This window comes from Ursus arctos, unplaced genomic scaffold (assembly GCF_023065955.2).
Source record: "Ursus arctos isolate Adak ecotype North America unplaced genomic scaffold, UrsArc2.0 scaffold_36, whole genome shotgun sequence".
Taxonomy (NCBI): Eukaryota; Metazoa; Chordata; class Mammalia; order Carnivora; family Ursidae; genus Ursus; species Ursus arctos.
Window position 1 is genome coordinate 22,397,609 of NW_026623050.1, and position 25,392 is coordinate 22,423,000.

The 25,392-nt window shown below is 43.2% G+C and overlaps 1 protein-coding gene and 1 long non-coding RNA gene across 15 annotated transcripts in view; one reads left to right on the top strand and one right to left on the bottom strand.

The window, feature by feature from the left end:
• Window positions 1–5,392, top strand: part of MYZAP (myocardial zonula adherens protein) — an 85,671-nt gene extending 80,279 nt beyond the window's left edge. Inside the window, exon 14 of one of the 2 annotated variants that reach the window (XR_006411589.3) lies at window positions 4,459–4,546. Coding sequence is in view for 1 of the 2 variants with exons in the window: in XM_026518568.4 (XP_026374353.2) it covers window positions 4,459–4,555 (97 nt within the window). In the remaining variant the exon portion in view is untranslated. Of the gene's footprint in view, window positions 1–4,458 lie in introns of both variants that reach the window. The other variant, XM_026518568.4, reaches the window with a different exon arrangement.
• The window catches only part of LOC113269674 (uncharacterized), a 61,878-nt gene that overhangs the window by 34,909 nt on the left and 1,577 nt on the right, over window positions 1–25,392 (bottom strand). For 9 of the 13 annotated variants that reach the window (XR_008957069.1, XR_008957072.1, XR_008957070.1 and 6 more), the window contains exon 2: window positions 13,661–13,828. The exons of the other annotated variants lie outside the window; for them this stretch is intronic. This is a non-coding gene — a long non-coding RNA (uncharacterized LOC113269674). The remainder of the gene's footprint in view (window positions 1–13,660; window positions 13,829–25,392) is intronic. 13 annotated transcript variants of the gene reach the window in all.

Sequence of the window (25,392 nt, forward strand, 5' to 3'; positions counted from 1 at the left end):
CCCACACCCCCACCACTTCTCCATTGTTGCCAGCACTGCGGACTCCGGTGGACAGGGACCCTGGGCTCTCCTCTCCAGCCTAGTACTTTCTTAACGCTCCATAAACATGGGTTGGCTGATCTGCCTCTCCCTGTATCTACAGCTTTGAGCAAATCCCTAATCTCCTTGGGTCTCAGTTTCTCAACCAGAACCAAAAGATGCTGACAGTAATTCCCTTGGGAGCCTGCTGGGCTGGTGAAATGGGATACAGGCATAAAGTGCCTAGCAGGGTAGGCACATTTTCCTATTTCCCTCGATGCTGCCACCACCTTCCCGGGCCCTGAGGTCAGTTCACTGCAGACACCTGTGTCCCAGGCCCGCCTCAGTGCCCATATAGGGCTGTCTCCTCCCTCCTGTCCCACTGCCACCAGCCTGCTGGAGACCTGGGTTCTCTAGGACTAGTCGACTGAATATCACCTTCTGTCTCCAGTTTCTCCTCCTCAGTTCCTTCCCCTCTTCATCTAACCCTTGCATTCCATACATTTCTGGAGAGCACGGATCTTACAACAGAGCCAAGAAGGGAGGAAAGAGGGGAGAAGGCACTCACTGTGATTTCAGAGGCTTTTAAACACCTATTTTTTTAGAAAAGACTCAAGAGTTTGATTTAAAGGTCTGATACATGTTACTGAAAGCCACTGAGAGCAATTTCCAGTTGGCTAGCCTTCCTTCAAAGAGAAAGATGAAAAACAAAAAAGAAACTTTTCTACTTGCCCCTTAGTGACACGTGGTCTCCAGCAAGCTCATAAATTATGTCTTAATAGGTGTGATGTAATGAAAATATTCCCCATGGTCATAAGCGCCAGGCACATAGTAAGTGCTTTAAAATGCCAACATTTTCATACTTCTGTTGTAGAGACCAGAACACAAAGCAGCTTTTTGTCAAAGCTTTATATGCTGACTCTGCTGTTGTTTCCCCCAGGGGACCTGCCCCTTTATGGAATAATAAAAGGTTACCAATAGCATTAATGTGTTAAAGAAAATGGTTGAATTTCAGTTCTGTGGTTGAAATCATTTGTGTTGTTGAAATCCTGTTGTTTCCTAGTGATCAACCAAATAAAATACCTCACTTCTTTTTGAAAGGTTGGGATATCAGAGCCTGTTTTTGAAACCTGGAAAGCCCACCTTTATAAATATTTCTACACTTTACGGGCTTTTAGGATATTACCACCAGAGACCATTTCTGCTACATGGAATTTTCACAGTGGTTGGCACAAATCACCATCCGGCTTCTGCCCTGGCACTCCACTAAACTGCCCGGTCAGGTCACTGAGGACCCCTCAATTGCCAGATCTGTGGCAGGTGACACTCTGACCACTCACTCCTGGAAATCCCTTGTCCTCTGGTTTCCTTACTCATCCATACATTTCGTGATAGCTCAGTGCCTGGCCTGAGTGAGCTGCTGGAGTCATGAAGATGAGCGTGGTTTTCAGCCTTCAGGACACTGTAGCAGAGGATGTGTAGATCAGAGGGGACAATGGGGTGCTACCAGTGGTGTGTCAGAAGCCTAGGGGCACCTGGGTGACTCAGTTGGTTAAGTGTCTGCCTTTGTCTCAAGTCATGCTCTCCGGATCCTGGGATCGAGCCCCACATCAGGCTCCCTGCTCAGTGGGGAGTCTTCTTCTCCCTCTGCCTCTCCCCCGGCTCATGCTCTCTCTCGCACTCTCTCTCTCTCTCACACACGTGTGCTCGCTCTCAAATAAAATCTTAAAAAAAAAAAAAAAGCCTATATGACAGTCCTTTTCAAGGCTTATGTGGAGAGGGTAGTTTGGAGAGCATGGAAGAGACATACTGAATCTCTTGGGGGGGGGGAGACATGTGAAGTTTAAAATTCCCCCCAAGCTTCTAATACACCCCATTAAGAAGCTGTAAGCCAACTACCGTTGAAAATCACCGCAGGGTAGTGGGAAGTGTTAACTGTTAGGAAAGTTTAGCAAAAGTGGACCTTGTGGAAGCAGAAAATTGAGCACCACTGCTCAAGGAAACAGACAAAAAGCACAAAAAGAAAGGTGGAGACTGCAGGACATGGCCATATAGAAGGTGACGTTTGGTTCGAGTCTTGGAATACAGGCAGGGATTCATCAGATCCATTGCATTAGGGAAGCATTCAAGGCAGAGGGGACGACATGAGATTGACAGTGTGGCAACGGTGACAGCTTGGTTTCTTAGCAAGGCCAGACGGGAGATAGGACAGGAGATGGCGGAGGGCCTTTAAGACCATGCACAGCAGCTCAGACTTCATCGCACAAGCGATGGGGAGACTTTGCAAAAGAACGGTATTACGCTTCGATCACTGGAAGATGTCTCTGACAGCGAACTGTCAAAGGGATTTGAGGAGGAGGAAGACTCTGCTAACACCGGAGGCAGGGAGACCATTTAGAATGCTACTCCAGGACTCAGAGAGCGTGAACTAGGCCAATGGCTGAGGGAATAGAGAAGACACATGACTAGTTAACTTTGTGAATCACAGGTTATGGGCCGTTCAGGGAAGGGAGCTGGCTCCTGTCTCATACACGCAACTGGTCACTGCATTAGTGGGGAGAAGGAAGGTAGCTTCTGTTAACAAAAAGCCCACAGACCTCAGCTTAGCAAAATCGAGACTGATTTCTCATGTGACAGTACAAGGCTACCTGGCATGGGGGCCTCACTACACACAGTCACTCAGGAGCCCGGATTCTTCCAGCAAGTCACCTGCCTGGGCTGCCACTATATCCGCAGCATGAAAGGGAAGAGACTGGGCATGAAGGATTATGTAGGAGGATTTTACAGGCTAAACCTATGAGTAATATACATCATTTCTGTCCATTTAGCCACATGGCCCATCAAATTACAAAGGACGCTAGGAAAGGTAGTTATATGTCCAGGAGAAATGGGAGACTTTCTCCATCTCAGCCACCAAATCCTGGTTAATTCTACCTCCCCAGTGTCTCCCTACCCTTTCCTTGCTACTTCGCCTCCAGTGCTACAGTTAGAATTCAAGTTCTCTTGATCTCTTTCTCACCAACTAAATAGCAAAAAAAATCTCCTAACCTTCTGCCTCCAGACTAACCCCTCTGCAGCCAACCCTCAGTGGTGCCAAGGAATCTTCCTAGAATAAAAAGATGAGCATATCCTGCCCCTCCTTACAAATCTTCAGTGACTCTGTGTCCCCTTCTGAACTCCTTAGCAGGACACACAGGGCCCTTCTCCACCAGGCCTCGTCTTCTGCCACTTTGCACCATGAACTCTTTGCTCCAGTCCTACCCAACAGGTCTCCTGCCCACGGCCCTTGTGCTCACCCTTTTTTGCCTTTGCACAGCCTATCCCTTCTGCCTGAATTCCCTTCTCCTTGACCACCTGAGGAGTGCCTCGGCACCCTGCAAGATTCCCCCTCTCTCTGCACGTTTCCAGGTGCCCTCCTAAGTGCTGCTAATTCCTTCTGCCCTCAGCGTGCCCATAATATGTTAATTCTTGTATTGCTCAGGGTCCTGACAGGACAGGAAGACTGAAGATACTTAGATGAAGGGACTATTTATGAAGGTTTGGGCAGTTCTGAGAGAAGTGAACAAGGGACAATGGTGTACTCTGGAGCTAGCCCACTGGAAGCTGTTACCAGCCTGGAACTGAAGAGGCAGAGGGAGGAAGCCAGGAGGACAGACAAAGGGGGGAGCTGTAAGCTGTGGCCTTTGCTAGGGGAATGCTGCCAACTACCAAGCTGCAGCCTGGCCAGGAAGGAACGAAGGTCCTGACCTCTTTGTTCTTCCAGTCTCTCATCCCCTACTACCAGTGCCCAACTGGTCAGAACCGACTGGAAGCTAAGGGGTAAGGAGCCCGTGGATGCTGACCGTCAGCTTCCCAAGGGCACAGAGTGAGGTGGAGACAGAGGAGAGTAATCTAAACGGGCAAATGGAGACTATCCAGCACAGCTCATTACGCATCTCTTATAGTACCTAACACATTCTATTACAGTTATTCATGTATATCTCTTTCCACCAAATTAGGAGTTCCCTAAATACACGGTTTTTTATTTTTCTGAATTATCGATGCTTAGCACAACCTTTGAAAGTTGCTAAAGGTAGCTTGGGTGGCTCAATCAGTTAAGCGTCTGATTCTTAATTTCAGCTCAGGTCATGATCCCAGGGTCCTGGCATCGAGCCCCGCATCGGGCTCTGTGTTCAGCAGGGAGCCTGCTAAAGATTCTCTCTCTCCCTCTCTCTCTGCCCCTCCCTCTGCTCAGCTCTTTCTCTCTCTCAAATAAATAAATCTTAAAAAAAGAAAGTTGCTAAAAATGAAGGCTGCTCTTATAATATTTAAATGCAAGATTCAACTGACTTTATATAAACTTGTAGGCTACAGTGGCGGCAAAACCGTTTCCTAGAGCCGTCTTACATAGAGCACAGAGTTCTGTTCCATCTTTCTAACCCGCCTTTTCTCATTTCTCAGCCCAACAGGTAGGACTCGTGAAATCTCGATGCCTTCCAGGAACTATACCCCTTACACACGGGTCTTGGAGTTAACCATGAAGAAAACTCTGACTTAGGCACGTGGAGACACACACTTTGTACAGATGGACAAAGGCCCTAGAACCATGCGGCTCGACGTCTGGGAAGGGTGGCTGCTGCTTCCCCCTATACAAGTCTCAGCTAGAAAGGAGACTGAGGTTCTGATTTACTTCTAAAACATGAAGGAAAAGTGAGGTGAAAGGGGAGGGCAGGAGAGAGAGCTTCTGAGGTCATATTTCAAACACCCAACCATGCTTTACTGGGCCATCATTAGCTTTCCGAGTAGACACTGAAATTCTGTCAGGAGAATTCCCTCACAGTTTATTTTCTGGTTTACTAGCCTTCGGTTGGGAGGAAAAAGGGCATTAATTTGAAATTTCATGTTATTCACGCCAGGATCATTTGTTACAGCATGAAGGTTTTATTCGCCCATAAAAGTATTAGAGGCAATGTTTCTCTGGTGCCCAGAAGCCCATCTACAGGCGCAGGGGCACCTGGGGAGACCTGACCCTGCCAGGGAAGGGTGTTCTCTCCTCTTGGTGCCCAGGATCTCTGTGAGGCTGTGGGAGCCACGGGTGGAGCCTGGCCTCCTGCGGGCACAAGTGCCTCATTCTGATGTGCTAATCCCTTGGTTTAATTTGTGCCTTATGCCTTCATGGGTCTCACTAAAATCAGTGTATTTATTGCACCTGTGCTTTTTTTTTTCTTTCTCACTTTAACTGAAAGAGAATTTATGTATGTTATGGACATGTAATCATTTAATGTTTTCAGTATCAATTGGTGTTTTTGTTAAATGAATAATTTGTTCATGCATGCTCTACTTTGATATTATAACCTATGTCACATGTTGAATAAATGCCATATATTTTGTTCTACCTACGTTGTCTCTATTTCATCCATGACCAGGTAGAAGGGGTAGACAGCAGAATGGGGCTTGGGAATGTCCAAGTCCGGGCACAGTGATCTTTCCATCGGTACAGTCCATAGAAGCATTTATAAACCATAAGATAGTGTGTGTGTGTGTGTGTGTGTGTGTGTGTGGGTGTTTAAACCCTGAAATTTATCTAGTTAACTCTAGTATTACATAGTAATTTTATCTTCCTGAAATGAGTTTTGTATGCAAGGTTTTGTGCTAAATAAAAAAAATAACATCCTATAATAATGCCTCTATCAATATTTTCATTTCAATCCTTCTTAGCTTTCTTAAAACACACATACTATTTATTTTGTTTTGTTTTTAAAACACATATGGCACTATACTGAAAAGCAGAATCGTGATATTTAGGCATGTGGGCTCTGGAGACTGAGCTCAGTCACTAGTGCGTGCTTTGGGCAAGTTATAGAACCTCTTCAAGCCCCTATTAGATGGGATCTTAGCTGGAGTTGGTGGGAAAATTTAAATGAGTTAATAACCATGAATTCTAAAATAGTGCTTGGCACACAGTAGGCACTTAATCGATGCTATCTCATTACATACTTTGTAACCCCTTTTCACTTACTATATTGTGATCACTCAGTACAGATATGGATATGCAGATCTAGGCCACTGTTTCTTAGTTAACTGGATTCCGTATTACCGATGTACGATAATTGACTCGACCTATCCACTCATGTTGGAATTTTGGAGCTTGTCTTTACTTTTTTAAGCAGTCCTCTGATGAATCATCTTGTACATACACCTTTGTACACTTGCCTAATATTACTTTCTCAGGATAAATTCCTAGAAGAGGAATCGCTGTGTCGGGTCAAAAATTATGCAAACTTAAGTCTTTCGGTGCATGTGGTCCAACTGGTCCTATTGAAATTGGTGTCCATGTAAATTCTTACAACAAGATGAGAATGGGGTTTCCTGACCCCTTTGCCAACACTGGGAATGAGAAATGAAAGAGTGAATAAAGTTGCTTGCTTTAGGCAGACCTGTCCCCCAAACAGGCAGTGAAAAAAGTTCCTTCAGGATATTGCCTTTGGATCCCTGAGCTGAGGGACTGTGCAGGTGTGAGCTGCAGGCCTGTAGGCATCCCCAGGGCCCAGAGAGAACATGGGCAGCAAACAGGAAACAGGCCTGGGCTTTGAGGGAGTGGGCTTTCCCCCAGGATCCTGGAATCAGAGAAGGCCTGCTGCTTAGTCAGAGGCAAAGAGCCAGCCATGGAGACAGAAAAAAATTCAGGCCATGTGACTGAGTTTGAGTCTGGGTGGGACCTGTCCCAGAGGGCAGATTTCAGGCCTGGCAGGGCAAGAGGGACACTGGGGAACTGCTTGGAGTTGCATGATACGACATGCCCTCCTCCCACTAGAGGGTGTACCAACCAAGGCTGGCCCCTGAGCTGGTGTTGAGTCTACCCTGGGAACCCTCTTCCTCCCCAGTAAATGCTATCTTCCTGCTCCAGGAGCTCTAGGGTGGTCCCCCAAGGACAAGAGGTGGGGTGGGGGCGTGTGACAGGAAGGGCAGGATTCCTTCCTGTCTTGGCTCAGGCCACATCAGACCATAGCACTCTTCTTGATAATCCAGACTCAGAGGCCCAATTCATTTCAACCAGCGCATGCCCGGTGCTGCCTGCCAGATGCGGGGAAGACAGGTATGTGCACCTTGAGACCCTCTCCTCTCCAAAACTATTGCCAGGGAGTCTGTTTCCTCCTGACCTCTACTGTCTCTGAATCCCAGGGGGACTTTTTACCGAGGCTTCTCTTGTCCTCTTATATCTAATGACTGATCATCATGTCCATTTCCTGTCTCTCCCATGATGTGAGCTCCTTGGGGGTAATTTCCCATAAAGGAGGAGACTCATTCCAAACGTCGATAATCATGAAGAAATCTACAAAGGGAAAGTCTTCCAGAAAAAGGCCTGGCTGGGGAAATACAGGAGACCAAGAGTTACTGAGTTAGGCCCAGCATATATCCACTAAATCCTTGCAACCACTCATTCTGTGTGGGAGATGTTACTAGTGCTATTTTGTGGACAAGGAAACTGAAATTCAAAGAGATGAAAATTGTCTGAAACCACGCGGGCCTGATTCCAGAACACAGGTGGAAAGCCTGGAGTCGGTCTCAATCCTGCCACTAAGTCACAATACCCGTTTGGTCAGGCCTGCTTCAGGCTCAGTGCTCCCATAAGCAGTTTTGCCTAGAAATGAAATTACATTCCCCTCATAGGCTGGCTGTGCAGATCACGTGAGAGAGCGTGGAAAACCTTTCCAGCACTGCCCCAGAGACATGCCCGCAGCTGATACCTGCCATTATTACTACAATTACTGGGAAGGAGGTCTAAGGATTGCAAATCTAAGGATTTCCTCCTATTGGACACAGACTAGAGACTCAATGAATACTAGTGAGGGGGATTGTGCAGGAAGGAAACAGGGAAAAAAATGTGCCTGGATAAACAGATTAAATAAACTGCAGTCTCCTTTTCCTCATATGCGAATTTGAGGATAACCCATTTGAATCTGTCAGAGAAGGGAAAACCCCAAAGGGAGGCTGGAGATGCGTTTCTGGAAAGTGAGGCCAGAGGCAAAAAGACCAGAGAGAGACTAGCCACCAAATTTTCGGGTAATTTGTTGGACAGGATTAGATTACTAATACATGGTGTAGATTATATTTAGCACCATTTTTTGAAAAGACTACCCATTTTCCCCTGAATCACTTTGGTACCATTGCTGCAAATCAACTGACCATATTTGCATCAGTCTATTTCTGTACTCACTACTTTGTCATATTGATCTACTTGCCCATCTTATTCTAAATAAGGCTTGAAGTCACGGGGCATAGGCTCTCTGACTTTGTTCTTCTTTTTCAAAGTGGTTTTGACTATTCTAGAGCCTTTGCATTTCCATGAGCTTTACAGTCTGTCCATTTCTACCAAAAGCTCTGGGACTTTGACTGGCATTGCAATGAATGGACAGATCACCAAGGACAACACCAAGACTTCACTGCTGAGTGGGAAGCCTGGGTGGCTCAGTCGGCTGAGCATCTGACTCTTGGTTACAGTTCAGGTCTTGATTTCATGGGCCCTGGGATGGAGCCTCCATGGAGCGCCTGGATGGGCTCCTTGCTCAGCATGGAGCCTGCTTAAGATTCTCCTCCCCGGGGCGCCTGGGTGGCTCAGTTGTTAAACATCTGCCTTCGGCTCAGGGCGTGATCCTAGAGTTCTGGGATCGAGCCCCACGTCAGGCTCTTCCGCTGGGAGCCTGCTTCTTCCTCTCCCACTCCCCCTGCTTGTGTTCCCTCTCTCGCTGGCTGTCTCTCTCTCTGTCGAATAAATAAACAAAATCTTTAAAAAAAAAAAAAAAAGATCTCCTCCCCCTCTCCATCTGCCCCTCCTCCCACTTGCACTCTCTCTCAAATAAATAAATCTTAAAAAAAAAAAAAAAAAGAGCTCTCTGCTGAGTGTCAGGCCAACTTGGAGCAATATCACAGCCTAGCTAGTAGTACTAGGTCTGATCCTGAATGTTGGGGCTGCTTCTCCCTTCTTCAATTGGAAAGGTACCAGGTAAAAATTTCCATAATGTATTTTGATAAAGGTATAGTATAATCTTTGTGGAATTCCGAACAAAATATTCTAAGAAACATTAATTTGTGCCCAAGGGCCATAAAACTCATGTAATTTGAATGCAATAAAATATAAATAAATAGCAAACAGTTCTTAGGGGTTTTCTCTTAATTTTTCAACACATACTTTCGAGTTTTAACATACAGCATTTACAGCATTCACCTTCCTGAATTAGGGCTGGGAGGGGGTTCAGAAATAATTAGTAGGCAATTTTTTGGCCCTGGGACTTTTCTTGTAAATGTTTTCTTTGGCAGCCATACTCTTGAGAACAGGAAGTTACTCTCTTGTTACAGATTTAAGACTTTTCTGAGCCAAATAACAGAAAGCTGGATTAGTTCTGAAATGAAGAGGGGAAAAAAAAACAACTCTAGGCTCTTGCTGGAGATTAATGACATCTTGCAAATATTTTAATTCTCTCCTTTCCTCTTAACTTGCCACCTCCTAAACAAAACACATTCAGCCTGAAAAAACTTAACTGGTCACTTTGTGGCCCAACCCTAAAATAAAATATCTTTATGGTACCCACGAATTTATTTAAACATTTGGGGGGGTGGGGAAGGAAATTAGGGCTGTCTCAAGTTAACCTTTTTTTGTCCCCAAATCCCCAAAATGGAACTGAAAATAGAAAATATAGTCATAAAGACGCTGATGTTTCCACGGTGATCATATTCATCATTTTCTTTGACTTTTTAAAATGGTTTTTTTTAATAGATAAAAGTATAATGTAAAAAAGTATCATAATGTAAATGTAAAAAAGTATTATAATGTAAAAAATGACTTTGTCTGAAATGCTTACAAATAATTCTTTAGGAAATGTTCAAAATAACAGAATTATAACCTTTGGCTACAGCACTTAATAGTCTGACTATAAAACAAGGCAACTGGTTTCCTCCCAGAAAAGGCTGAGTCTTTTTGAGTTAAAATTCACCATTTACATTGAATTCTACAGGAAAAAAAAAAAGTTGTTATCTCAAATTAATAATCTAGGGGAACATTAATTTTATAAATTATCTGAGAATCATTTGTGGGATTCTTTTTTTATTTGTTTAACGATTTTATTTATTTGAGAGACAGTATGCAGGAGGGGCAGAGGGTGAAAAGAGAGAGAGATTATGACCTGAGCCAAAATCAAGAGTTGGACGCTTAACTGACTGAGCCACCCAGGCACCCCATTTGTGAGGATTTGTAAAACACAGAAGACCTTACGAAACTTGACATCTGGAGGTAAAGAACACTCTCCTATAACAAGTGTATATCTTGTACTAGCGAGCTAGGAAGTTTCCGTGGGATTAATTATAGCCTTGCAGAAAAGAAAAATGTTGGGCAAACTTCTTCATTTACACTTGCATGACACACCCAAACTCAAATGCTCTTGTGCCCAGGGTCTGCACAGAGGTGCAAAGGGTCTGGTGTAGGATAACGGGTGAATGGTTGTTGGGGGAATGTTCACCCAGATGATAAGTACATGCCCATCTTAAAGTCATTCAAATTCATGATTTTGAGACTCGGTCCTGCCAAAAAAAAAAAAAAAAAATCCATCTGTAGACTGGATGTGGCCACAGACCCACAATTTGCAACCCTTTATTTAAATTATGTAATTTTTTTCCTATGCATTATAAAAAAAAATACTTATTCCTTCAAAGCACCTTTTTCTCTCGTCTGCTTGAAATGATGTTCCTCCCACATCATTCATTATACTATGCTTGTCTTCTATTTTGACAACTTCAGGGTTTTTTTTAAACCTCATAAACAATCTTAAATTACTCAGAACTGTCATCCACTAGATATAAAAATTAAATTAAGCCCAAGAATTCTAGGTGATGGAAGACACTATCCAGTTCCAGAAGATACGGGCAAGTATGGGAGTACAGCAAGGGTTGATAAAACCTGAAACGTCATCAATGTTGGATGAGTATTTATTTAAAGGGAGCTACCTGCTTCCTGGTTTACTGCATACCAAATATTTCTTCTCAACATTTATGGGCTTAAATAGATGCAGATGTTGCCAAAGAATGTATCATAACATTAATCATCCTAGAATCATATAATTTAAGCGTTGAAAGCCATCTTGGAGTTTGTCTGGTTCAATACCCTCATTTAAAACCGGAGAAAATGGAGACCCAGAGAAATTAATGGACTGGCCACAAAGTTAGCGGTACGTAAACCCTCTCCCTGCAAAAACACAGTTGGGGATTGACAACCACCCCTTCAGTTCTCGAATCTGGATCACCCTCACTGTCCTATATACTAGGCTTAACTATTTTCGCCTCCAAATTTTTAGGAAGAAAATCAAGGGCTTTTTCTTTTTCTGAATAATTCTCCCGACTATATATTCCATGGGCGTCCCTTGCGCCTCTCCCCTAACATCCCCTAGCTGAAGCTTTTCAGAGTTGTGTTCTTTTTTGTGCAAGACAGTACATTAAAGGTGACCAGACACTTGATTCTGGCCAGGTCTCGTGAGAGGAGACACGTAGTCAGCTTTCTCTAACTCCAGCCTCCCGCTGGCCACCAGTGTCTTTATTTCATAGCCTCTGACAGACATCAGACTCCAAAGAGTGAGATACATGGTGTGCTGTCGTTGTGGTAGAGGCCTGGTTCTTCTTTCCCTCCATGGAAGGCACAACTCTGAACTCCCTCCCCTGTAACACTTGAAAGGAAAGGAAATTATACCATCTCACCCTTTTGTGACTTTGCAAATTACCTCCCTTACTCTCCTTTTCTATTTTCTGGTAAATATATGTGCAAACCATCTTTCCTCGAGCACAAGTGTAAACACACCTGAGTCTATTTTTTAATGAAGTAATTTTATAGCCATCTTTTGGGACACAGTGTACTCCCAAGTCTTATGAAAGATCTTTGACAAGGTCCATGCACATACAGGAGGTCTGCCCTCCAGCATGGAATTTGAACCAATTCCAAGCGAAGTTTGGTTCTGACATTCTTCCTTTTTGCCTGCTCTCCGTATCTTCCCAATCCTGGATAGGAGGTCCTCTGGGGTCTTCCTGCTATGTAAACCCTGTTGTAATACTCTCTGTGGTCTACTCTTCCTCTCCGATTGCTCGAAATTCTATTTCCTCCCTTGCTCTATCAAATTCCACTCTTTTAGTGTAGGTTATCACCTTCGCTGGCCTTTTGTCAGACAGCTGTTTGGAACCAATTCGTACTCAGGTGTAAATGGCTGATAGGCCACAACCCTTTTAGAAATCTCTATGGTCTCAAAGGAAGATCCTTGTTAACCTAGTAATCTTATTGCTGGAATTTCAGTCCGTGTGTCAAAGGGAAGTGAAATAAGTCAAGGGGAGGGGAAGATATTTTAAATCAAGAGCCTGTCTTGATTCTGACAAGATTCTTTCTCCTAAACTGAGAGGAGGGGCCTCAGCTACAATGTCTATATAGTCTGTACCACAGATCAGTGTATGTGATCTTACAAGAACATTATTTTCTGGTTCTTGAGTTTGTTCATATGAAAAAAATCACAGAAAGATGTTATTCAATCATAATCACATATCTAACCAATAATCCTCATTAAATTTGTTAAAGGTAAAATTACTTGAAATTTTTGAGAATCAACATTTAATTATTTTTCCCCTAAAATATCTCTTCCCACACTATCTCAAACATCATAAAACACTGTGGTGGCCAGAAATGGGAGATTTGTCACCAAATAACACTCAGCCATGTGTAAGTCTGAAGAGAAAAGAATTCTTTCTCTTCAACTTGAACCTTATTTGGCTGGGATTTTCTCACCAGAATCTTCCTATTTTTTTTCCATGGGCAACTGCCCCCTTGATTAATCCCATTTCCCTCAGTCTTAGTTTTTCCAAGCAGCTGAGCAAACAAAGATGCAGGCGTCCATTTTAACGCGCTTCCTCCCTCAAGCCCTCTGGGATGGGCCGTCTGTTCATCCTGTTCATAAACCAACGGCCTGAATGTGCTTGGAGAAAGCAGCAAGGATCTTCTGTCGGGATTAATTTTAATAGGCCACAGTCTGTTACCCGGGAACCACAGCCCTGGTAAATGGCTTTAAATTACTATTTGCTGATAAAGAGGGAGATAGGAGTTGAAAATTTGGTTCCTCATTTCAAACAGTTTGGATAACTAATGCAAGAATTTACTTTTAGTGTGGAGTACATGCACTTTACAGCCTAAGCCCCTGGGTAGCTGAGGAAAATCTTTTGTTGCAGTGGGATCACAGTAAAATACAAAGAGGGAAAATGTGACATTTTGTAGAACAGAATTTTAGAGCTGGAAGGGAAATGAAGAATTTATCTGGGAATTTCTCAGCATAAGGCTTCCGATGAAGCTTTTGTTTCTGATTTCTGTGCAGAGAAACTTTATCCCTACTGTCCCTTCCACTGTTCTGTCTCCCTCCCTACCAGTTCCTTTCTTTTCCTTTTTTTCACTCTGCTTTTTTCATGCCTGATTCCACTTCCCTTTGCCTTCTGTATTTCTCTCCCCTAACTGGCCAGGCTCCTGCCAGTTATTTGCGAAGTTCTGTGCTAAGGGACAGACAGATGAGGCTGCAGGACGAGTGGCAGGAGGTCCCAGCACTCGTGCCTCCCTCTGCAAAGTGGGGCTAGTCTCCAGTGCTCTACTCACCCGAGAAAGCAGTGTGGGGACTGACCGGAGGAGCAGGTTTGATGAACGGTACACAGATGTCAGCCATTACTGTTCAATGAAGTCTAAGGTTTACCATTCTTTATTAATTTTTCATCAGCTGTGGCTGCTATGGTTTAAAGTTCAGCATGTGCCATTCCCAAATGAATGCTTAAAAAAAAAAACACACGAAAGAAAATAAAATTTGCTTCAAACTTGTTTATGACTCTTGGTTCCCATGTCTTCCTCACATGCCCAGTACATAGCAAGTGGCACAGCAAAGGCCAGCCTTCCCTCTCCTCAGTCAGCCCTCTTCCCCTGAAGTCATGACGGACCCTTGATGTTCCTAACAGTCTGATGCTCTCGGGCTCTGTACCAGTCAGGGTTCGTCAGAGAGACAGATGCAGTAGCACATGTGTGTAGATAATCATGGGAGCCAATTCCTTAAAATGAATCTCAGAAAAAGGGATTGGGCTCACGTGACAATCCCTGCAGGTAGGCAGCAGGCTGGAGAGCCAGAGGAAAACTGATGTGGGAAACAAAGGCAGAAGAAAAATGATTAAATTTCCTTACTCTCTACAGCCCATTGACAGACAAGCCCTTGAAACAGGCAGAGTGACATTCCTCTAGGGACTCAACCACCTCAACGTTCATACTTTACTAAGTGCAAAAGGCAATCCTAGCCTGACCTCCCCCACCCCCACCCCACCAACTAGGATCCTGTAAATCTACTTTAATGTATAACAATTCCTTCGGAAGCTTCCTTTATCTCGAACACCCCCCCCCCCAAGATACATGTTGGCAATCATCCCCCAAGCATATGGCCCACCGATATACATCTGAAGGGTCTCATGACTAAGGTTTCATTAGACAGTAATAAATGACCTTTTCCCAACAATAGCTAGCCCCCTCAAAGTCCTGGAAACCTTGCTTCCAAAATTCCTTAGAGACTTACGCTATCCCTAACCCTCTCCCAACTTGAGGGTATATAATGGGCCACTCCTCATGACCCCGGTGCAGCTCTTTCTGCCCACGGGTCCTGTCCTCGTGCTTTAATAAAATCACCTTTTTGCACCAAAGACATCTCAAGAATTCTTTCTTAGCCGTCAGCTTTGAACCCTAACATCTTTCCTACATCACATGGCACCCGAACGTGGGGCTTTGAGTCCAGAAGCTCATCTGGACTCTGAGCCGCAGTGCAAACTTGGTGAGTACTTTCTCTCCTCTCCCATTATTCTCATTCCAGGGGCTCTTCAAGGAGTACGGTCTTACTGGAACACCTTCCTGCCGACTCCTCAGGCTGCAATCCTCTAGCCCCATGGTTACTCTGCGGGGAGGAGAAAGACTCCCTTTTGGTGGGAAGTGAGTACCCTCGCCAGAAAGATAATAAGACCTAGAAACCTGACATCCTCTTTTTATTCCTGTCCTTATACAAAGTTGTCTGTCTTGGGCATGGGACAGCCACCTAAGTGACTAGCACAGCTGCCAATCTTAAGACTCCCATGCAAGGTTTCCTCCTGATTGATCTAATGTGATCCCCTTCACATCCCTGGTCTAGCTGCTTCCGGCCACGGGGACTCCACTGGGAGCTGGCCAAAACCAGTACCCGACTGAATTAAAACCCAACAGGGACCATTTCCTAGGGAAGTTGGCTGTAAAGACCACGGGTATTGGGATATCACTTAGATCATGATGGATTTCCATCTTTACTGTTTTCTGTCAATGTCCTCTACTAACTATTAAAGATACAAAATTGGGTAATTTTCCCTTGTAAAAGTTTTCTAGTATCTCCCATGGGTTAAAATGGCAGGGCAATATGCAACCTTCAGAGCATATGATGGCACAGCATGGGTATTTCAGTCCATTCACCAGGCACCTATCGGCAGCCTAGGATGCGATGGGGTTGGGGAGAGACGCTGGCATCCCTCCTATGGGCCTTTTATGGCAGGAATGCCTTCACGGGAAGGCAGGATTGTGATCAATAGCGATGTCTTGCTTAAGGGACGCCTCCAGTCGCTTTTGACACACGGGAACCTCTGACATATCCTTCGTGGGACGCCACCCAGGAGTCAGGGGGATGCTGTAATGGACATTCTTTACTTTTCTGGGAGCATGGCCTCAGTAGGCTTCTTTGGTCCCCAAGGATTCTCTCTTGGGGTGCCTTTTAACCCACTGGAAACAATTCAGATTGCAAAATTTAGGCAAGGACTGAGCTCCTTTAACACTGCATGGCCTCAGAGTAGGATCTGTCACTTAGATCTCCTCTGCAGGAAACAGGGCAGAATTTGTTTGTCTGAATGTGTCTGGTTAGCAAACCCCCTCCTGACATACTGGATGATAATGATCTAAATAGGACTCCTCTGAATAAACCCAGGTTGCTGGAAGAAACACAGACCATCCCCAGCAAAGGGGACTCTGACATACACACTCTCTCTCTCTCTCTCACTGTTCTTACTAATAGATGCGGGGTCTTCTGACTCATTTCCCGGGTTAATGGCTATAACTGGAGCCAACTGTGGTTAGTCTCCCTCGGGACGGGGACTTTAAGGAATATTCCCAAGCAGCTGCCGAAACTGCCTTTGTTTCTGGGAAATTCCCTGTCTTCTCCAGCCTGACTTGGACGGCCTATTCCCCCTTGTTGGTGGGAAAACATGGCGTCTGCTCCTCTGTTGGAGCTGATGAGCTCTAGAACCGGGAACCCTTTCTCTGCCTTCAGGCTGCACTTTGTCTGTCTTCCCCTCTTCCTTTCCACACCACCTTGGGTGTGGCCTGCATAACTGGCTTCTAGACCATCTTCAGTGCCTCAGGCATCATGGCTTCTTCTCCCTTTACTGTCAGGGAGCAAGAAAAGCACCCCCTGGACCTAACACCACCTACTCCAGATTTCCCCACCAGTGTCTCAGGTAAAAACTGACAATGGGGAGGATTCAAATGGACCATAATTCAATATTTAAAGCGAATTAAGTTTGTTGGTTTAATTAAGATAGACATGTCTTTCAAGTTATCAACAGTAAAAGTGAAACTTTTATTCTATCGAGGTTTGCTGAAGGTCAAACAAGCTCGTGTCATCTCTGCTGCAATTTGTTAGCAAAAAGATGATTTGAAATGACGGGTAATTGTCTGTGTCAAAGTTTTCATGGGTACTTTTTTTTTTTTTTTTTTTAAAGATTTTATTTATTTATTCGACAGAGATAGAGACAGCCAGCGAGAGAGGGAACACAAGCAGGGGAAGTGGGAAAGGAAGAAGCAGGCTCATAGCGGAGGAGCCTGATGTGGGGCTCGATCCCGGAACGCCAGGATCACGCCCTGAGCTGAAGGCAGGCGCTTAACCGCTGTGCCACCCAGGCGCCCCTTCATGGGTACTTGTTAAGATAGTCTTTGGTAACCTGACACTTTAAAGTTTTGCTTGGATGATAAATGGGATTAGATTCGTTGGACATCTACGTCTTTTCCAAGTGGGATAAAGTGCTAAGTCACTGATTACTAGATGTAGGTTTGTGCTTTTGACTTATTGCAAAGAAACTAAGGGTATTTAAATCTGTTGGTAAACATGTTTTGTGCTTAACTGATTCATAAATTTGCCCTCTAAACAATTCTAGTTACTACTTAGTCTTCACTGGAGACTAAGGTTTCTAAGAGTGCAAAATTCTGCTAAATGTAATTAAGACCGATGGAAATAAGGGAAACAACTCTGTATGTAGAAAAGTAGAAGATATGTAAGAAAGATATACGGAATGGGAATGCATTTTTGTTGAAGGTAAAAGAAGAAAACTTGTCCTGAGACTGGTTGTTTGGAAAGAAATGGCCTGGGACAAAATCTGAATGCAAAGGATAGTTGCAGAAGGTTTATGAAGGGAAAACTTTGGAACAGAATTTTAGGTGTGGTCAGGATGGACGAAGATCAAAATGAATGGATTTTAAAGTACACTGGTATAAAACTGAAAGTCTGCTTTCTCTCTGTTCAGAAAGACAAGTTTTCTTGAATTGTTGGTCTGCTCTTGATAAGAAAATGTAAATAACTGTTTTCTCTTTGCGTGTCCAGATAAACCAGTTTGTATGTTTTGCCTTTATCAGGTCTTTGACATCCCTAATCCTATTTAGGCATGTGCTTTAAAACTTTCTAAGGTTTTAACAAACTTCCCCAAGATCTAATCATGAACAAAATCTCACTGACTAGTTAGGCTTGTTTGTTTGGTATGTCACGTTCTGGTATAAGGTCATCATCACTTGATATTCTGGCCACTGAAGTTAGGGGTTAGAGAAATAACGGAGTTTCCTTGTCAACCGCATCACAATGAACTCTCATATCAGATCATTAACAATGTCCATTTCTGAATTTCTGTCATTTATAATTGTTCTTATTATCTCGCAAAATCAGTTTCATCTTCAAGGAAGTTCATATAAAGGAATTTTAGGACAAATACAGGTATTCGATATCTTTAAAATCCTAAAACTGAAATGGGTAAGAATTTACAGGACTAACTAAAAAGCTGCATTCAAACTGAACAAGAATTAGTAACATGGGGTTAAATGAACTAAAAAAGATGATTATAAGTTTTGTGGCTCTTGTCTGAAACATTGCTGGTTCTCTAATGTTTACTCCTCCAGATTAAGGAAACTTTCTCTTAAGGTCTCTATGACTTACAAAAACGTGATAAAGTATTCATTTGTGAACAAACTGAAGCATTTAACTTTTCCCTCTACCTGAACCCTCCAAACTTCAAAAGGTCTCAGTAAGTATTCTTTCTTCCATGGCAATCATAGTCATTTGCATAAGTTCAATAAGAGTCTGTTCTCCTTGTAACAGGACACCATTGGAAACATTGGTTGTTTTTTTTTTTTTTTTTTTTACCAAGGCTTTGACTAGAATGTCATATTTGAGAAAGACATGCATAGACTCAGATATGACCAAACAGCTTTCAGGAACTAAGGTTGACTTTATGAAACCTGGAGCCATAAAGCCCCCTGGAAATGTTGGCCTGATACCTTGCTTACAGAGTTCCCAGCAGCCTCACCAGGTGAGTAAAGAACGTCACTTCCTGGCAGGTGCAGGAACCTCAGGATATACTGGGGACCTCGTGAAGAGGAATCTGCCCAAATCTAAAGGTATTGCAAGCATGTCTGATGGCAAGTACTTGGCTTGGCTTCTGGCCTGGAGAAGCTACTAAAAATTCAAGCTAGAGATTCTTATAAAAAGTTCCAGCAAAGCAGATTCTAAAAGAGCTGTGTGTTCAATCATTATTCTTGCTGAGTTTATGCAAATGATTAGGCCAATTTTGTTAAAACTGAACTTTGTTTTTTCAAATAAATTAGTCCTGATTTGGCTCTGATAAAACTGAGGGTTATTTTAGAGAGAAAAATTACATTTCAATAACACACCTTTGTGGATGTTAAATCCTAGTTCTGATTGTCTTTAAATGTTTGTTGTTTACTTAAGCTAGACAACTTGAGGTAAACTTCAGAGAAACTGCATTTTAGCTCATGTAGACAATCTTCGTGCTTTTTATTCTGTGGGGCTAATAACAGGACCCCATGGGCACATGATTATTTGAACTGGAAAATGGGATTGATTCCCCAACAACTGCACAACTCAACTATCACCTTGACCAATTCTATGTGGAAAGCCAGAGCATACGCCACTCTGTAGCATTAACTATTGGCTTGTGGAGATAATGGATGACCCCACTTTATTATTGGATTGGATGATGAATTTGGGGATGCCCTTATCTCTTGACAAGTCTTCACCCACTTTTCAGTGATTCCTTATAATTAGGATATTGTTAATGCTGGACCTCAAACAAAAAGGGCTTCTTGATGGTTTCATTCCTCATAGTCATATTTATCCCAGTAGCCACCTCTATTGATGTACAACTGCAAAGGCTTTATTTAGCCAAGCATATAGCAGCCCTACTGGTAAAAGGAGCCTCAAAGCTCACTACAGGATAGTCCCTGACTGTGATGACTTCACATCAGATCCAGAATGTCTTAGAGACCAAAGGCCACCAATAGATGATAGGAGGCCGACTTATTAAGTACCAGGTTATGCTTATAGATATGCCTGAAATAACACTTAAAACCTGTCAGCCTTTAAACCCAGCTACCCTTATGCCTGGACCTGACCAACGTACTTCTATAAAGCATAACTGTTCAGAGGTTATTGATCTCGTTTATTCTAGTCAACCAGATTTAGAAGATGCCCCTATTGAAAATACAAATGACAGTTGGTATATTAATGACAATAGCTTCATGGAAAAAATTATAAGAAAAGCTGGGTATGGTATAGTGCTCACTCGTGCTCTGCAATTGCCAAAGCCTTAACAATTAATATTTATACTGACTCCAAATATGCTTTCCTAGTCCTATATGCTCATGGAGCAATTTGGAAAAAAGGGGATTATTATCAAGCCATAACTCCCCAATCAAATATGGACCTGAAATTACTCTTCTTAAGGCTATATACACCTACCTAAGGAGGTAGCTGCAATTTACCTCAAAGGACATCAAAGGCTATGACCTTAGGATCTAGAGGAAACAATTTGGTAAACTGTGCAGCCAAGCACGCAGCACAAAATAAACAAATATTAAGTCTTTTATCAGTCTAAACAATAAAGTCCATAAGTCTAGTCTATTCAGACCAAGAAATGCACAGGACTGGCTTGTTAATAACGAAGGAAAAAAATCTTTACACCCAAAAATAACCAATGGAAGGTGATACCGGATTCACACCAGGCTACTGATTTGGGTAAAAAGGCCACAGAGGTGACAACAACTTTGCTAAGAAAAACTGTCCCTAGATCTGGACTCCCTTGGTCCCTACAAGGTAACAACAGACTGTCTTTTATTTCACATTCAAAAGATGGCCCTCGAAAACTGAATAGCCCTTGATATCTTGACTGCAGTTAAAGGAGGCCCAGAATTAGATGACTATCTCTTAACAGGACCCAATGGCTATACAGCTCTAACTTGTGGCCATGGCTTCCCTCAGGCTGGATAGGCCACTGTGTTCCCAATGACTTTGTCAGGTTCAAATATCTGCCTATTCTCTCCTTTACATTTTCTTGTGGGATTAACCATCATTCTGCTGCCCAAGTTCCTGCCATCTGACAGGAGTTGGGTTACATTTTTCATTTATGCTTTCATCACCTACCACTGCCACTGTGGCCACACACCGCTGTCAATCCTAGGCAGAGAGACTGGGCATGCTTCTGCGTGTGCCCCTGCAGCGCTCCCCATCTAGACTCTCCAGTGATCCCAACATGGGCAGGACCATCTCCGTGAGCTAAGAGGCCCAACAAGTATGGAACTGAACACTTCCAGTTTTTGCTACATTGATACTGGTATTTCCCACATCAGTATTCCAAGTGAAGGAAAGAAAATTATTTTTTTTTTTAAGGAAGAAAGCTATCCAGTAGCAGTTAGAAGGAAAGGACAGATCAGGCCAGGACAAGGAGACTTTTTAGGAGCTGTTACAGTAGTTCACTCAAGGATTTGAACAGAGGCAATGAAGGCAATGCTGGGTGTGTGGGGAGGTGCTAAAAGGGGTGGAAAGAGGGAGAAGTATCCAAAGAAGGTATTTTTTAGGCTGTTGTGTTGAGGAAAAAGAACAGCTGAGTATGAATACTTAGTTTCTGGCTTGGACAACTAGGTGGATGGTGATGCCATTAGACAGTGGGAATTTTAAAAAGGAACAGTGGGTTAGGGAAGGGAACATAAGTTCAGCTTTGGATGAGTTGAACCTGAGGAACCTTTGGGACATCCAGGTAGTAAGGTCCTAACACTGGCTCTAATTCTAGACCGAGAGCAAAAAACACCAGAGCTGAAAATCCTGGAGAGATTGGTAGCATGGAATTTATGTTAGGAGAGAGTTGTAAGAAGGAGGAAGTGGTCAACAGGTCAGAGGCAGCAAGGAGTAGAGAGACTAAACCCTGCTCCTTGGGTTTGACCCCCGCCCCCCATGAAAGGGTTCGTGGCACTGGTGAGAGTGGAGAAGGTGGAGTCAGAGGGTACAGACAAGTCTTTTAGGCAGCTTACCCTTGAAAACAGAGAAGAGGGTGGAAGACAGAGGGGTAATTTTAACAACTTCACTGGGGGTATAACAGAGCTGCCATGCACCAGACATTATTTAAGCGTACGATGGGATAAGGTGCAACTTATCAAATGAATACACTCATATAACCATTGCTACAATCAAGATAATGAACATATCCATCACCCCCAAAAGCTTTTTACCACCTTTTCATAATCCTTCCCTGCAGCCTCTGTCACCCCACATCATTAGGCAATCACTGATCTACTTCCAGTTACTAAAGATTAGTTTGCATCTTTCAGAATTTTATATAAATGGAATTCTACAGTACGGACTCTTCCTGGCTTCACTCAGTATAACTGGGATTCACTGAAGTTGTTGCATGTAGGACAGTATTCAACTGTATGGACATACTAAGATTTGTTTATCCATTCACCTAGTGATGGATGTTGGGTTGTTTCCAGTTTTCTATTACAAATAAAACCACTATCAACATTTACATACAGGTCTTCAGACAGACACATGCTTTTGTTTCTCTTGGGTAAATACCTAGCAGAGTAATGGCTGGGTTATGTGGTAGGTTTTCAGAACCTACCCAATTGTTTTCCAAAGCAGTTGTATTATCTTATGTTCCCATTAGTAGTGTAGTTCCAGTTGTCCCACATCCTTTCCAACACTTGGTATGGTCAGTCTTTCTCATTTCTGAGATTCTAATAATTGTGTTGTAGTATCCCATATTTTTGTTTTTAAATTTTTATTTATTTGAGAGAGAGAGGGAGAGAGAGCACAAGTGGGGGGAGCAGCAGAGGGAGTGGGAGAAGCAGGTGCCCCACTGAGCAGGGAGCCTGATGTGGGGCTCGATACCAGGACCCCAGGATCATGACCTGAGCCAAAAGCAGATGCTTAACTGACTGAGCCACCCAGGCTCCCTTGTGGTGTTTTTAATTTGCATTTTCTTCATGGCTAATTAAGAAATAACTTTCACATTATTTTTTCTTTGTACACCTTTGGTAAAATGTGTTCAAATCTTTTACCACCTAACCTTAGAAGTGACACCCTGTCACTTTCACCATTTGTATTACTTTTTACTGTGTTCTACTTGTTAGAAGTAAGTCCATTCCACATTTAATGGAAAGGGATTAAAATAGGGCAGGACCATTGGGAGCCCATCCTAGAGGCTGCCTACAACAGATGGCTTCCCATTTCTCTCAGAGCAAAATTCAAACTCCATATCCTGGTCTAAGCCCTGCAAGATCCAGTCCTGGCCCTTTGTTTGTCTGTTATTTGGACATGCTGAGCTCCCTCTCCTTTTAGAGCCTTAGCATTTATTCTTTCCTCTACTTGGGATGCCTTACTGTCAGACTTTCCCATGGCTTGTCATTCAGGTCTCAGCTTGTGAAGTGCCTCCTCAGAAAAACCAACCTCAGTCACCCTCAGTCACCTCAATCAAGGTAGCCAGCCAATCACTCCTTATCATTCCACCTGTATTAATTCTCCAGGTGCTACTTACTACTATCTAATAGAATATACGTTTCAGCATGGCAGGAGACATGTCTGTCTCACTCACCATTACATCTCCAAAGTCTAGAATAGTGTTTCACACATGATAAATAATTATTTATTGAATGAACAAATTAATGTGATCTCCAAGGAGATGAAATAGATTGGATCCAGATCATAGTTGGCAGAATTAATCTTGATAAATGCTCCCGTTACTACTGCTATTCAACAAACCACCTTAAATCTTAAAGGTATAAAACAACCACCATTTTATTATGCCCCCGAATTCTGTAAGTCAGGAATACAGGAAGAGCCTAGTGGGGATGTCTCTACTCCACAATGTCTGAAGCCTCAGTTTGGGAGCTTGGAAGACTATTTCAGTTGGGGGCGGGAATCAAAGGTTTGTTCACTTATATATCTGGTGGTTAATGCTGCCTTTTGGCCGAAACCCCAGTTTAAGATGACAAACACCAAATACCCACACAAACTCAGGTTTCTGCATAGCTGGCTTATTGGCTGGGTTCCAACAGCAAGTACACCAAGAAAATCAGACAGAAGCTGCATCACCTTTTAGTATGAAGACTAGAAAAATCACTTTTGCTCCAGTCATAAGCATGCCCAGATTCAAGGATAGGGAGACCAACCCCATTTCTTGAGAGGAGGAGGAGATAAATTCACATAGTAAGAAGAACATGTGGGATGGGAAATAGTTTTGTTGCCATTCTGGTGGACCCCAGGCATACCACGGCCAGTTCTGTGGCCCGACAACCAGTGGGAGAAAACAGAGAAGAGCAGCCTGGAGATTCTGAGGATCAATGCTACCAATTTTACAAATGATCTCTGATTTTTATCTTCAACTCTAAGGACAAATGGAGATCCTTCCCAAGTGTTTTTGTCTTTTTGAGAGAGCACGCATGCCCGTGAATGGGGGTGGGGTGGGGAAAGGAACAGAAGGAGAGGGAGAGAGATTCTTAAGCACACTCCATGCCCTGCCCTCCCCCCCCCCCCCCCCCCCCCCCCCCGCCCAGGACACACTGCCACATAGGGCTTGAGCTCAGGACCCTGAGATCATGACCTGGGCCAAAATCAAGAGTCTGACACTTAACCAACTGAGACACCCAGGCGCCCGTTTTTGTCCTTCTAAACTGCATTCAAACCACACCTTTAACAGCTTGATGGCAATGGGATGGCTAAGTCATCCTGGCAGCACCTGACATAATTAAATTGTCCTCTCCTTGAATTTTTCATTTTGAATTTTTCTTGCTAATAATCAAATTCATTAGCTTATTCTGAGGGTAATTAATACTCTGGAGATTAGTCCAGGTACCATTGGGAAAGTGATTTAGACTTTTTTAAAGGGCACTGAAACCAAAAAACAAAAACTAAAAATGCTTGTCTAGATTCAATTTTTAACAGAGGGGCTCTTGATATGCAATTGGAACTTCAGCAGAGATTAGCTGCCTGTGGTTTGTGGGCTCCATTTCTTTTCAAGTATTTGCCTGGTTCTGGCTGGAGACAGTTAAAACCTATGGCACTCATTGTTCCTTTGTTAAATTTCTCCACTTTATATAATTTCCCCCAGACACTGCTGTTAAAATCTGTGTTCTAAAACTTTTCTCTCCTTTGTTTGATGGATTATAAAAGAATATTTTCCCTCTTTTCATCCTGAAGTGCAAATAGTCGGTTTTGGTTTTAGGGTGAGGTTTCCTCACTTGCCAAACCTCTTGGTTAGTGACAAAACTAGTCAGTTTGTGTAGGTCTTGTTAGAAATTCAGATTTGTAATAGGACATCTTGACATCCTAAGCTAGGTTGTATAAAAGATTCTATCCCATACCACTGAAAATATCCTCACAATCATTATGGTTGATATTTATATAAAATGCTTAAGATTTGTATACAGGAAAGGGACATTTCATTAAGAGGAAGAGGGACATGAAAGGCTGTGAGAAAAATTAAGAGAGTGGGAGATTCCATCAACTAATATCTGCTGTATGCATTAGGAGAGACAGAAAAGTACAAACATAACTCCCTGACAGAATTCCCTGACTTCACAACTTTGTTAGAAAGGAAAAAGAAATTACCATGCATAACACATAATATGCTTCATATACTGAGGTTTGAGCTCGAAGGGGTATAGTTACGCTCAGAAGAAAGAGCAATTGGTGTTGGAATAATCTAGGAAAGTTCAGGGAGAAGATGAGGCTTGAA